The 15293-nt window shown below is 44.6% G+C and overlaps 1 protein-coding gene across 3 annotated transcripts in view; it reads right to left on the bottom strand.

Moving 5' to 3' along the window:
- The window catches only part of SLC12A8 (solute carrier family 12 member 8), a 60280-nt gene extending 50552 nt beyond the window's left edge, over nt 1-9728 (bottom strand). Inside the window, exons 1-4 of one of the 3 annotated variants that reach the window (XM_033163201.1) lie at nt 9548-9728; nt 8835-9190; nt 4219-4452; nt 2900-3046 (exon numbers count right to left, since the gene is read on the bottom strand). In XM_033163201.1, coding sequence (XP_033019092.1) covers nt 2900-3046; nt 4219-4338 — 267 coding nt within the window. In that variant the 5' untranslated portion in view covers nt 4339-4452; nt 8835-9190; nt 9548-9728. The remainder of the gene's footprint in view (nt 1-2899; nt 3047-4218; nt 4453-8834; nt 9191-9547) is intronic. The other 2 variants (XM_033163209.1, XM_033163194.1) reach the window with 2 other exon arrangements.
- Between the last annotated feature and the right edge of the window lie 5565 nt (nt 9729-15293).

Below are 15293 nucleotides of genomic sequence, written 5' to 3' on the forward strand. Positions count from 1 at the left end.
GATACATATCAAGCTAGTTAGAGGAGGGGGCGGGGAGAGATAGGAAATAAGATTCTGAGGAAACAGCAGTACCCGATTTCTAGTTTTGATGAGAAATGAATGAATGGACCCTCAGATCAGATAATCACTACTAGTAAGTTTGTGATAGTGCAAGGAGGACAGAAGGTGCAAAAGGTAGCAGGAAGTTTGTACAGGTGCATCGGTAATGCCGGTGGAAAAACAAAAGATGCTCTCAAGGCAAATCTTAAAAAAGTAGTATAAACACTGACAACTGGGAAACACTAGCCTGTGAGCTTTCCAATTGGACGATAAAGGTAAAGGTAAAGGACCCCTGACAGTTAAGTCCAGTCGCAGATGACAACGCTGTTTACCTTCCCGCCAGAGCAGTACCTATTTATCTACTTGCACTTTTTGCTGTGCTTTCGAACTGCTACGTTGGCAGAAGCTGGGACCTAGCAACGGGAGCTCACCCCATCACGGGGATTCGAAACACCGACCTTCTGACTGGCAAGCCCAAGAGGCTCAGTGGTTTAGACCACAGTGCCACCCACGTCCCAGTTGGAGGATAGCTTCTACCAAAAGTGTCATGGACTTTGAAGAAGCACAAACTCAGGACAAAAGGGAGAAGTGAGCTGAGAGGAAGGCACATTTGGCAAATCCTCACTATGATCAACTCCCACCGGAAAACCTATGTCCCCACTGTGGCAGGATGTGCGGATCCAGAATTGGCCTCCACAGTCACTTACGGACACACCGTGAACACCATATTAATGGAAGACAATCTAACTCAGCTACGAGTGATTGCCAAAGAGAAGAAAGAAAGAGAAAGATGTGTGACATTGCATGACCTCTATGGGAGAAGCTATAAGCAGCTGAAATTTCACAGGCAAGCTTAAGCAAAAGCCAATGTGATATAGGGGCTAGAATGCTATCTTGGAACCAGCCTCAAATGTGCAATTTGTAAATGTGCAATTTGCAATTGCCACAGTGGGTCAGGGTTTCCACTCTTCTAAGTTTAAAGTTCAGTTCATGCATAACTGTTCATAATACAGTCGTACCTTGGAAGTTGAAGGGAATCCATTCCGGAAGTCCGTTCGACTTCCGAAACTTGCAGAAACCAAAGCAAGGCTTCTAATTGGCTGCAGGAAGCTCCTGCAGCCAATCAGAAGCCCTGGAAGCCCTGTCGGACGTTCGGCTTCCAAAAGAATGTTTGAAAACCGAAACACTCACTTCCGGTTTTCAATCATTCGGGAGCTGAAACGTTCAATTCCCAAGGCGTTCGGGAGCTGAGGTATAACTGTTATCAACATATTTTTAAAACTCAATAAATTTGGTATAAGGACAATGAAAGAGGGTGTTTGTTCCAGCTGGGCAGAAGGAATGCTGCTTACAACCCTCACTTCAAACTACACTATGTTCTTTCAGTAGAGCTTGGAGGAACATGAGGGAGGAAGTGTAACTATGGCAACATGTGTTACCTGAACAGTTATATTTGATCAAATTCCCTGTAAATAGCCTAAGCTATTATTTTATTTTATTACATAAAGGGAGAGAAATTAAGAAAGCCATAGGAACCCAAGTATATTTTAAGCAAGTAATTTTGTGGGCTTTAAAGAGCTGATAAAATAAAATTTAAATCTGGACTATGCTAACAGGGATTGCAAGCTGTAGTCCTAAGGAGCTTACTTGGAACCAAGTCCTGCTGCAATCAGTTGAACTCAGATGAGTTCCAAGCGATTTCAGCAGAACTTACTTCGAAGTAACGAACAATCTGGAGCAAGCTGTAAGAGGACCTCAATGACTGCTGCACCAGCAAAAAGCCAGACCCAGTGGCATGGAGGAGGTACCTCAAATCAAACCAGGATGTTGCATAGGCAGTTCCTGTTTCTACCATAATACAGCACAGGCCAAAGTGATTGGGGATGCGCCAACCTAAATGCATTCTGGCCACCTAAGCACCCAGCTGTGCCAAGGTAGAACCACATGCTAAATATTTGGTAATAGTAACAGGATTGTCAACCTAGCAGAATAGCTTTTGCACCATTTGCAAGGCATGATATGCTGCTGCTGCTGCTGCTGCTGCTACAGTCAGTATAAGCCACTCTCTGCTCCATCACAGCTTCCCACATTTCATCAGGAGGTGGCAGGATCAAAAGGTAATCTAGAGAAATCATCTTGTTACAATGCAGGATTTCCCCTTCTGTGACTAAAAAGGATCAATCCCTACAACAGTGTGGTCCAAACAGAGGCCGGGAGCACCAATGACGGCTCCCCACATCAAATGGGAGGCGCCTTTTGCGTGGTCGCGTGCAGCCCCCTCGGATCCCAGTGCAGCTCCTGGTAGTTCGGGCTGGCTTCATCCTCCCCAGGCTGGATTCCTGGAGGTCTCCGCCTACCTCAGCCAATCGCCCGATCCCAAGACCAAATACTATGCAAATTTCTCCACATGATCAGAGAATGTAATCAGGTTTGCCTGCAGGGCAAAATGTTGACTTGACACCAAAGCATACTGGTTTAAAATTATTTGCTCTCATTACAGTCTTAACTGGGTTGGATTGGGCTGTTTGCCAGTGCTCCAGTTATATCTCCCACTTGCTTGCATGCGTGTGTGTGTGTGTGTGTGCGTGTTTTGTGTCAGCAAGCTGCTTAAAAAACAAACATACCATAGCTGGAGATCTGATATGTGATGAAGGCTATGCAGATGAATATGCATTCAGCAGCTATTACAGAAGAGATGGTGGAAAGACCTAAAGATGCATAAGGCAAAAGAATGGTTGCCAGCACACAGGCTTTCAGTACTAATTTAAATGTAATGCCTAAAATCACCTTAAGGACATCAAAACAGATTCCAAGACAAATCAACAGCAGTATGGCTTGTCATTTAGTTCTCCATACTTACCACCAGCCACCCTGTCCTCAGAAAGAGAACTACTCCAAAGATATTGATCATACAAGAGGTAAAGACTCCGTCCCAAGTGCCAAAGAGCACTGGTTCCCAAACAAAAAGATGTATCTTCCACCAAGGTCTGTTGTGTGTCGGAGAACTCTGAATGAAAATAGGATTTCAAGGTTATGTTTGCTCTTTCTTCTTGCTCTGGGACCAACAAAGAGGCACAAAGGGTCAGTACTATAATGCCTGCAAAATGCATGCTTTAAGGATGACAGAACTTGCCCCGTTCTTGCCCCCAAGGCACTTAATTGTACGGGAGTGAGAATCCTAAATAAGTCACGCTACTGTGGCATCTGGTTGGCCACTGTGACAACAGGAAGCTAGAAGAGATGGGCCTTTGGTTTGATTTAGAAGAGCTCTTCATCTTAAGAAGGGTAATCATGTTGACTGAATCCCACCCTACTACAAACAAAACCCAAATCTCCTGTTGATTCTAGCCTTCAGAAACCTACTTATCAGCAACTAGATTTCAGTGCCAATTTTTAAGAATGGAGCCATCAGGGAAGGACAAAAGGTTCTGACATTATCCCCCACCCCTGCCATTAAAAAGGAAATCAAAAACAAAAAAAAATGCTTGCCAGCAAGTCCTGTTTTCACAAATACCACTCTCTTTTTGCCTCAGTAGTAACCTTTTAAATAATATTTTTTGTTAGTTTCAGTGGGAAATGTGAAAATACTGCAAACCATTTCAATTTATGCAAAACAAATCACAAGACATGAACAGGGTTAAGGATTGTTATAAATAAATATTCTACATAAACAACTGGAAGAACTGATCAAATAAATTGACATTTTCTAATTAACAAGCATCTTCCTTGCAGGTTCCACATTACCCTTGACTCCCACCCAAACCAAAAGTTATTACTGTAAACACAAACAAGAATATGCAGCAGGCGGGGGATAATCATTTATACTAGCTCCTGTGTGCTCAATAAAACCATGCCAAAGGACCACAAACTTCACCTGCATACTTTGTCCCCTGACAATTTTCACTTTTTGTGCGAGTTTCTCTAATAAAGCAATGTGCCACAGCTTTTGATACCAATATTCAAGGTCGTTAATTTGGAGATTATTCCAATGTGGCTCTTGCTACAAAGTGATTAATTAGCAATGATTTATGGAGACTTTTAAACAAATAAATCACAATTTATATACAGACTGTAAACTGAACACAAATCTGGACTCTTCTCAGAGCATTACTCCCACCACCTTGCAATGTTTCAGAATTCAGAACTCAGCTGTAGGGAACCATGGCTTTTGCAACATACCTGTTGTGCTTCTTCGTGAAAAAGTTCCTGCACATATCCATCATTCCTCATGCTGGTGTTGCCCCTGGGCAAAAAGAGTCTGCCATTCACATTAAAGCTATAGCTGGAGGGTGTTGCCATAATGATAATGGATGCCACAGGGTAGGGAAAAGAGCTCAATGTCAGCTATTATGCTCAGGTGAGTTCCTGCACAGCTGAGGCATGCACAGTAGAGGTTTCATTGCTGTACTTCACCTAGTTCAGAGAAAAGACAGAACAACTTACCACCACCTTCAGATGTAGGCACAACAGTTTTATCACAGAATCATAGAACAGAAGAGTTGGAAGGGTGATATCAGGGTCTTCTAGTCCAATCCCCTGCAATGCAGGAATCTCAACTACATCAAACATGGCCATCCTACCTCTGTTTAAAAGTCTCCAAGAAAGGAGAGCCCACCACCTCTCGTGGGAGTCTGTTTCACGGTCAAACAGCTCTTACTGTCAGAAAGTTCTTCCTGATGCTTAGTCGGAATCTCCTTTCTTGTAACTTGAATCCATTGGTTTGGTTCCTAGCCTCCAGAGCAGGAGAAAACAAGCTTCCTCCATCTTGTGTGTGACATCCCTTTAGATATTTGAAGATGGCTATCACATTCTCCTCTTATCCAGGCTATACATATGCAACTCCCTCAACTGTTCCTCTTAAGCTTGGTTTCCAGACCCTTGATCGTCTTGGTCTCCCACCTCTGCACACATTCCAAGCTTGTCAACATCCTTCTTAAACTGTGGTGCCCAGAACTGGACACAGGACTCTAGGTTGGGTCTGACCAAGGCAGAATACACGGGGTAGGTGGGGGCCAGAGACTGGAATAATAACATCAGAATGTAGCAAAACTTGCGTATCATAGCAAGGATGACAACACAAATGCTAGACCTGGCTTTGCTCTTCCCAGGTGTGCCGTTTGATTTCCCTAACACCTTACAATGCCATTACTATGACATCAGAAGCACCTAGAACTGAAAAGGAAAAGTTTTGCTGGGCAGGTAACTCTGCTGGGGGAAGAAAGGGAAGAAATATAGCACCCACAATGTCTTTGAGTTGATGTAGAGGCAAGATGGGTCTTCGAGAATCCACATTGTGGTATACAAAAGCAGGATTATCTTCCTGACCTTCCCACTACAGACTCCCAATTCATCGGCACCTTGATGTTCAGAATCTAGCTGCCACCACTGTCCAAGCTCAGGAAGAAGCCACCCCTCCCCTAGCCTGCTTTCCAGATGCCTTCCTCATCCTTGCCCTCCTGGTAGACTATTGTGAAACAAGCCCAACCCTTCTTTGCTTTACCTGCCCAGGCACCTGTGATGGTAAAATACAGGCAAATCCTTACACTGCCACTCACTTCCTTTACCCTATGCAAATCGCCAGTTAAGCAGCAATGAAGCAGTTAAGGTTCACTGATTCCCTGGTGTTCATTCCCCTCCAGTGGAAGGAAGGAATCCTTGCCAGCTCTACCACTGGTTGCTGTTTTTCAGTGCAATTGAGGCTTCATGCAGCGGAAAAAGCAGCAGGGGGAATGAACTCTCAGCAACAAAGATAGAGCTTTTATGCAAATAGTCTTTGTCATAAAAGCCAGCAAGGAAAATTAACATGGCAGGCAAGTAAAAAATGGTTTTTTAATAAGCTATTCCTGCCCACCCCCCAACAATTTCAAGAAGATTTTAAACAGAAAATTTATTTTGTGAGAGCTTCGGCATTATGTCCAAATTTCATTTGGCAGCCAGTGCTTCAAGGAAGTAAAACTAAAAGAAAACTTGTATTGCTGCTCATGCTAGTTTTCGTACCTTAATTTTTTGAAAGTATAAAAAATTATTAAGAAGGTGGTTTATAAGAAACCAGTTGGTGTTAAAGAAGAGGGTATCAACATGGTAAAGAAAAGGGGGGAAACCTTTAGTTGGGGGCCCCATAAAAGTTAAAATACGGTACACCAAATACTGTAGCTCCCTGAAGAATGTGAAAAATGACATCAAACAAACCACAAGACCCCCTAATGAAGAGATCAAAAACCTGTTTTCCTTATTCAGCTAGGTTTAACCAAACAGTAAGGTGTAGCATTTGGATGTCACATTAAACTATAGTTCAACTGTTATCATTGTTGTCATATTTATAGCCCACCTTCTCCTCCATGGAGCTCAAGATTGAATACATGGCTTTCCCCATCTCCATTTTATCCTCACCTGTCATATAGGTTAGGCTGACAGCCTGTGACTTGTCCAAGCAAAGTCACCCAGTAGGCTTCATGGCTGACTGTGGAATTGAACCCAGGTTTCTAAAGGCTCTAGTCCAACACAGTAACCACTATACCAGGGGTAGGCAACGGTCCAGGAATCAGTGTGTTTTTACATGAGTAGAATGTGTCTTTTTATTTAAAATGCATCTCTGGGTTATTTGTGGGACCTGCCTGGTGTTTTACATGAGTAGAATGTGTGCTTTTAAAAAAAATGCTTCTCTGGGTTATTTGTGGGGCATAGGAATTTGTTCATTTCCCCCCCAAAAAATATAGTCCGGCACCCCACAAGGTCGGAGAACCAGTGGACCGGGCCCCTGCTGAAAAAGTTTGCTGACCCCTGTCCTAAAACATGGATTGTTTCAAAATGCTGCACTAATTCACTCTTCTCTTCTACCACTGGAGCATTCAATACTGTATCCACTAACCAGAATATAATTGAACTCAATGGGACTTATTTCTGAGTATACAGGTATAGAGTTGAGCTGTTAATTCCATACAGCTAAAATTATTGTGCCCAAATTATATCCATAGCAGATTCTGTGGCTTTTAGCATGCAGATATAGACTGAGTCTAAATCACATCTCTCCAAGACTAGTTGAGTCTTTTCTGTTCATTTAGCAACACCAAAATTTCTGCTTTTGCACCTTAGGATATTTTGTCAATAAACACAAAACTAAGGAAGCTCTGAAATCACCATTTTCAACAGATGGCTGGTTTCTAAAAACAAAAAGGTTAATATATTTCTCACCATATGTACATGTGATCTCACTAACTTCCGATGGGACTCCCTTTCCTATTAGAGAGGTTACTATTGGCTGTGCTATGTAAAGTGATCCGAGATCTCACATGACTTCATTTAAATAAAAGCCTTAACCAACATCTCACCTCATATCTTTAAAACACCTTATTTTTAGTACTCAAGGGGGAAATAATTCTTTAAAATGTGAAAATGCATAACAGCAAATAAAACATAATGCAGAACCTGTAGGTACACAAAGATTCATTTTGCTGAGGTACCATGACTTCCCAGGCAGCCTCCATTTTCAAGTAAAGCCAGGGTAACAGGAGTAGAGATTACACCATTAAGGAAAGTCTCCTGTAGTATTATCTTATAGTAGCTTTTCTTTAATACTAAGCACTACAAGAGAACATTATAAGCTGAGCTGCTGCGTTGTAAGTCTTGAATATTTTATAAATAAAGTTTGGGTATCTCTCTGGATTATTATCACCAATTAATTAATAGGACTTGATCCATTGATCCAGAGCACCTGCTCACACAAAGGAAAAGTCCATGATCTCCAATGAGTCTTCTCATCATCTCCATCTGTAGCCCTTTGCATCACATCCCACATCATTTCTAAAGTTCTCCTAACCTTCAGAACTGGCTTTATTTTTGGGGTGGGGAAAGCAGAGGGTTACAGAGGACTGCATTTGCATGTTGCTGTAGACAGGCTTTATTTCATCCAGGTCAAAGACCCAGGTTGGCACCCCTCTATGTGCATTTGCATACATACACAATGGTGCCACTCTGGGGGCTTCACCCAGAGCAAAAAACCTGGCTAGTCCCCTGTAGCTATGGCTCTGGCTGATCACACCAGAGAGGGGTCAGGGATGTCTTCACCCAATGCGGATTACAGTACAGTACTTGTTTGGTTTCCTGGTGCCTGCAACCTGGGCCGCAAACTCTTATCTCATAAACGTAATCTGCGCATGTGCAAGGGCTGTCCCAAATGTGCATATCTCAGCTTAAGTACTATGCGAATTTGGCCTACGTTTAGGGGGGGGGGGAGGAAGGGAGCTTGTCTGAGGGAAAGTGCATCAAAGAGCAGCATTTCTATAGGATACCTATGGACTGGGACTAACCTCATGAGCACACCAGCAGTGGGAACACTTTGGAGCTGGACTAAAGCCTAAAGCCGACACGGCCTCTGCTTTTGCTGCCTTGTCCCACGCATTTTTCACTCAAATTAGCAGGGAGAGATTCGCTATTCGTTCTTTTCCCCGCTTTTCCGGCGGGGCTCCTGCGTCAGTAATGGCCGAAATCCAGTATTCCCCCGCCCCCGCAAAAAAATGCCTAAATGTTTATGCTAAGCAAAGCGCTGCACGTTGAAATGGTAGGCCTAACCCTCTCCCCGCAGCTCTGCAACCCTGCCTATGACGTTTGGCACGCCATCACCTTGACGCGTGTGATATTTTCTTATAACCCACCCCAATTAATGAAACCCTCTTTTTCCAATGCAACTTTTAAATATATACTTTAAACATAACATTATGCCAATAAATATGTAGTTCCAAATTGGAAAGAGGATAACGAGGCTTGTACGTCTTGAGCGAGGAAGAAGGTTCCACTACCTGCTGCGAGTGTTTGAGCGCGGCAGGCGCCGCAACTGGGAAGGGCGGGAAACACTGGGGTCTTGTCCACGCGCCTTTTGACTACCGAGAGCAGCCCTTGGGGCGCGTGTGGGCGGGGCTCATTTGGGCGGGGTTCCCTCCCGAGCTGACGAGGCCTGCCTTGCGTCCGGGCCTGCCCACACTTCCACGTTCACGGCGCCACGCCGTAGGAGTTTCCCGGATCCGGGAGGCACCTGTTGCGACCGCCGCCTCAGCTGCCTGCTTGCTTACTCACGGCATCCGGGCGGGGCCGCTTGCAGCCTGCTCGTGAACTGGAGAAAACCTGCTGCTTCGTGGCCCTTGCGAGCGCCGCCCCGCTGTTGGTGAAAAACACTTATTATAGCGGCTGCCGGGCTCTTTCCGGGCGACTGCTGACTAGCCTCCTCAGTTTGCAAGCCCCGCATCCTTTGGACTGCTGGAATTCAGCCTGAATTCATAGGGAAGACGCGCAGCTTCAAGAGCACAAAGTCCCAGGCATCTCTAGGAATGTCCCCTGTCAGAAACCCGGGAGAGCCGCTGCCAGTCAGTGTGGACACTAGCGAGCTCCCTGAGGATCTCCCCACGGCCTCCTGAGGGTGCGCTCTTGCGCGCGCGCGCGCTCTCACACACACAACCACCTTGCAGCAAAGCGTTGCTTTAATTTATCCAGCCTGTGGGATCCGCTGGATACTTACCGGTACCTTGTTTCTTCTCGGCCGCCAAGAGCGAAGGATTTAGCTGCCCCCGCCGCCTTCCAGTCAGACCCTTTGCGATCAAGTCTTGCTGGACAGCTGGGACGGACAGCCACCCAGGTGCCACGTGGGCCGGACTGGGGGTGGCTGGGTGCAGGACAGGAAGGGATATTCCCACGTCAGGATGTTTGCTTTTCTTTTGGCCCTCCCACCTTTCGGGCTTTACAAAAAGAGTTTTAAATGAGTCGTTTGTTCCTGAGAATACGAGGGCGATAGCACACCCTCTCACCGGTGACATTATAGCCTAGATCAGGATTTCTGGTGCGGCTGGATGTGTGCACATCTTGCTGGTTGCATCGGTTTTATTTGTGGGTGAAAAGGCTGCCCTCTAACTTTGGAATGAGGTTTTAGATATTTCGATAATCCTTTATATATAGGTCCGTGAGGACAGAAAGCAACCCAGCCGGAGGGGTGTGGTATAAATAATATACTACAGTACTACTATTTTTTAAAAGGGGACAAAAAGCCATACTCCAGAAACAGGCTTTCAATGGGATTTTTGGAACTCTCAAATCACACACACACAAATATAATACTGTACTAAATACACAAGGCACTTTGTGTCCCTATGGTTTTTTCCACATTTATAGAAAAATAATATTGGAGCACAATTAATTGCCCAGTTGATTCTTAAACCACATACATCCTCTTAGCATTTACAATTCTGTGGAAAAGAGAGGAAAAACTACTAAAATTAGCTCTGACCCCTGAAGCTTCCTCTTCATAAGAGTAAAGAGGCCAGTCGCAGTCATTTATATTTAGTAGTTTCCTTCTCCTGTCTTAGCTTAGTGTTTTTTGTTTTTTTTAAGTAGGATGGGAAATCAAGCAACGCAAGTGTCATATGTTGAATGAGCAAAAGAGTGCATGACAACAGAGCCAGATGAACTGGTTTATCAAGGCTAAACCAAAGAAAATACACAAAATCAACAGGATTCTGACAAGCAGTACTTTAAAAAAATCCTTCCTTTCATAATACATTGCATGTCTTTTGGTGCACAAATACCAGAAATACGAGATGAATGCCTCCCAATAGGGTTAGCTGCTTCCTAAGAGAACCATATTTTTGTCCAAGGTCTGACAAATATTTTGTATTGCTGATGGTGGAATCAAGAGAGCATTTTGCATATTATAGTGCAAGGGGTCTTGGAAGAGAACATTTTATAGGTCATTCTATGGTGCATTCTCATCTGGTAACTTCCTGAGCTCTATACATCTGAAGTCCCATTGAGTTCAGGCAAGCCGGTATACGCTTGGAGTCAAAGAGACCAAGTTGCAGGAGGTCTCCAAGTGAAGTCGCGCCATAGACAGTGCTTTTTACTCATAATGCACATGAAGTGCTTTGACTGTATATAAAAGGTATTTTTACATTTATATTTGTTGATTTTTTTCTAGACTACTATTCTACAAAGCTTACAGTTCATCTTGGAAAACACTTTTTGTTAACTTGCCCTTTTATTTTAAATATATAAAGGTAAAGGGACCCCTGACCATTAGGTCCAGTTGCGGACGACTCTGGGGTTGCGGCGCTCATCTCACTTTATTGGCTGACAGAGCTGGCGTACAGCTTCCGGGTCATGTGGCCAGCATGACTAAGCCACTTCTGGCGAACCAGAGCAGTGCACGGAAACGCTGTTTACCTTCCCGCCGGAGCAGTACCTATTTATCTACTTGCACTTTGACGTGCTTTCGAACTGCTAGGTTGGCAGGAGCAGGGACTGAGCAATGGGAGCTCACCCTGTCGTGGGGATTCGAACCGCCCACCTTCTGATCGGCAAGCCCTAGGCTCTGTGGTTTAACCCATAGCGCCACCCGCATCCCTTCTTTAAATACATACATTGTGATAAATTATTAGCAATTTTTAGAATAAAGCTTCACCAGTAGTTTTTCCCTCCAGGGTGAAAAAAATACCAAATTTATGCTAACAATATTTTGCTCCAGTCCCTGATACATGGCTGTCATGTGAAAACAATGGTACCTTTTGCCATCCCAAACTGAATCTCTCCAGTACCCTATTACTTAGCCAGTGCAATAAACCAGGTATCTACAACCTTTCCCGACCCAGGAACCACATTTAACCCAAGCATGCACTTAGGGACCCATTTTTAAAGCTTTCTCCACATACTTGCATGGTGGTAGTACTCCTGTTGCAACCCACCATGGATCAGGCTGCAACCCACTAGTGGGTCCCAACCCCCAGGCTGAAGACCAGTGCTCTAGACAATTAGAATTTCATTGATGTGGATAAGGTCATACAGATCTACTCTTGCCTGTGTGCCATATTCACATATTCATCAAATTGGATTCTTATTTTCTCTGCCACCATAAATACACAAAAGTTAAAAGCCTAAAATATTTATTCTTCCACCACCTGATGCTGGGAAGTCATCAAGTTCTAAAACAACCACTGCCACCACAATCACTATCAAACTACACATTCCCACTCTGGGATTCATTTGGCTGACAAGTGGATTATACATTGCCCAAATGGATAAATAAAACACAGACTAAATTAATCCATTTGTGTTTGAATATTTACCCTGTTCTCTTCTTCAAGCATAACAACAATCTCATTTGCAGTGCAAAAAGCACTTTCCCCACTAAATCTTTTACCACTGACAGTTCATCTACTCAGATGTGAAGCGTGTGATTAGAATATTACATACCCCAGCCAAAGCTTGCGTTCACCCCACGCCATTCTCTCGATGAGTTGTGGTTCCCTGTGTCCTGAGGTGAAATGGATCCCACAGCTAACAAAAGACAACTAGTAACATTCCCAGTAAGATCACATGAAATTTCTACTCAAAACTAGTCTTTCAGTGAAGTGATTCTCTGCCAGGGCCTTCTGTTTTGAGTCATTGGCATCTTGCATGACACATCTGCAAAGGATCCTTTCCTTTTCCTTTTCCTTTTCCTTTCCTTTCCTTTTCCTTCTACACTAGTTCCTAGCCCACTCTGACATGGCCCTTGGCCCACTGCTGATTTAAGGGCCATGATAAAAGTATTCATCAAAGGGTACATTCTGCTCAACCAGCTGGGCTGATACACACTGGCTGCAGGCTGGCAGTAAGTCATCCTCTCCATCGCACCCATTGCATATAGTGGACATAAACTCAGTCTGAACCAGATAAATTTCCCTCTGCCTTGCCTCCATAAATCACAGGCTTCTGGACTGCTCCCACTGGAAGGCTCTGCCTACAGGGCACATCAGGTGCAGGACCTTCACAATGTGCACAGGAGCTACAAAAGTCAGGAAGGTTTTGCTTTTTGCCCAGGTTACTAGGCTGCGTTTCTTCAAGCCCATTCGCTTTTAGTGCAGGCTGTATTTTATCGTGCTTGGCTTGGCTTCCTGCTGTTTCCTGCTCCTGTTCCTTGCTGTCACTGCCTGTTCATCTGCTCTCTCAAAGTTTGTGAGCAAAGAAAAGGCGTAGCAGCCTTTACCAGTGGTGGGAATTTGGCTAAGAGGGAGAGGGCTAGCAAATGAGCAGTAGTGACAGAGGCAATATTCTACATCTGACACACAACGGATTCATATAAATGTTGCGTGTTATTAAAAGTGAATCAGAAACATGGAAGTTTTCATAGAATAATAACAAATAAATAATTCATTTAAGAATAATTACTCATGAGGCATCCCAAAGTGATAGAAACATACATAAAACTAAAAACAGCTAAAACATCTGCATATATAAATACAATTAAAAACCAATACACACATACACAACTTAAACCAGCCAACTTACATAAAACCCATTACGATTTGGGCTCCACGGGGTGGTGAATACTTCTCTCTGTGAGGGAGCCTTTCCAGACCCGCTGAAAGAGGCGGATATTAAAACGCTTCTTTAAAAAAACATCTTTTGACCCGGCCAATATGGCCAACTATTGCCCAGTCTCAAATCTTCCATTCTTGGGCAATGTGATTGAGTGCGTAGTTGCTGAACAACTCCAGGCACACCTGGAAGATGCAGACCAGTTGGATCACTTCCAGTCAGGATTCAGGCCTCATTATGGGAGTGAAACTGCCTTGGTCGTGTTGGTCAATCATCTCCGGCGGGCTAGAGACAAAGGTGAGAGCTGTTTCCTAGTTCTGCTGGATCTCTCAGCGGCTTTTGATACCATCGACCTTCTGGACCGTCTTGAGGGACTGGGAGCTGGGGGCACTGTTATACAGTGGTTCCACTCCTTCCTCCTGGGCTGTGTTCAGAAAGTAGTGTTGGGGATTAGTGTTCAGACCCCTGGGCTCTCACTTGTGGGGTGCCTCAGGGTTCCGTCCTCTCCCCCATGCTTTTCAATATCTACATTAAGCCGCTGGGAGAGATAATCAGGGGGTTTGGGCTGGGTGTTCTTCAGTATGCGGATGATACCCAGCTCTACCTCTCTTTCAAATCAGAACCAGTGAAGGCGGTGAAGGTCCTGTGTGAGTGTCTGGAGGTGGTTGGAGGATGGATGGCGGCTAACTGAGGTTGAATCCTGACAAGACAGAAGTACTGTTTTGGGGGGACAGGAGGTGGGCAGGTGTGGAGGACTCCCTGGTCCTGAATGGGGTAACTGTGCCCCTGAAGGACCAGGTGTGCAGCCTGGGAGTCATTTTGGACTCACAGCTGTCCATGGAGGCACAGGTCAATTCTGTGTCCAGGGCAGCTGTTTATCAGCTCCATCTGGTACGCAGGCTGAGACCCTACCTGCCCGCGGACTGTCTCGTCAGAGTGCTGCAACATGCTCTATAGTTATATCCCGCTTGGACTACTGCAATGCGCTCTACGTGGGGCTACCTTTGAAGGTGACCCGGAAACTACAGCTAATCCAGAATGCGGCAGCTAGACTGGTGACTGGGAGCGGCTGCCAAGGTCACATAACACCGGTCTTGAAAGACCTACATTGGCTCCCAGTATGTTTCCAAGCACATTTGAAAGTGTTGGTGCTGACCTTTAAAGCCCTAAATAGCCTCGGTCCAGTATAGCTGAAGGAGCGTCTCCACCCCCATCGTTCTGCCCGGACATTGAGGTACAGCACCAAGGGCCTTCTGGCGGTTCCCTCACTGCGAGAAGCGAAGTTACAGGAAACCAGGCAGAGGGCCTTCTCTGTAGTGGCGCCCACCCTGTGGAACACCCTCCCACCAGATGTCAAAGGAAAAAACAACCACCAGACTTTTAGGAGACATCTGAAGGCAGCCCTGTTTAGAGAAGTTTGTAATATCTGAAGGACTATTGTATTTTAATATTTTGTTGGAAGCTGCTCAAAGTGGCTGGGGAAACTCAGCCAGATGGGCAGGGTATTATTACTACTACTACTACTACTACTACTACAGATACCACTAGGATTAAAGTCCACTTTGAAGGCTCCTTGAAAGAGGCCTTAAAGCAGGCTTCTTCAAACTCTGCTCTCCAGATGTTTTGAGACTACAATTCCCATCATCCCTGACCTTGCTAGCTAGGGATCTTGGGAGTTGTAGGCCAAACACATATTGAGGGCCGAGTTTGAGGAAGCCTGCCTTAAAGGAACATTTAAGTGTTTGAGCTGGGCTACATTTTCACTTTGAGCTATAGCTCTTCTTTTAATTACACACTAAAATTGTTCTTTCCCTGCTGAATATCATAGTTCAGATTTTTTTTCCATTTTGACAATTTATGTTGAATTTTGATGTTTTACAGCACAGGGATAAAATGGACGGTCTTTGCATGCCTTACAT

Source organism: Lacerta agilis, chromosome 1 (assembly GCF_009819535.1).
Source record: "Lacerta agilis isolate rLacAgi1 chromosome 1, rLacAgi1.pri, whole genome shotgun sequence".
Classification (NCBI taxonomy): domain Eukaryota; kingdom Metazoa; phylum Chordata; class Lepidosauria; order Squamata; family Lacertidae; genus Lacerta; species Lacerta agilis.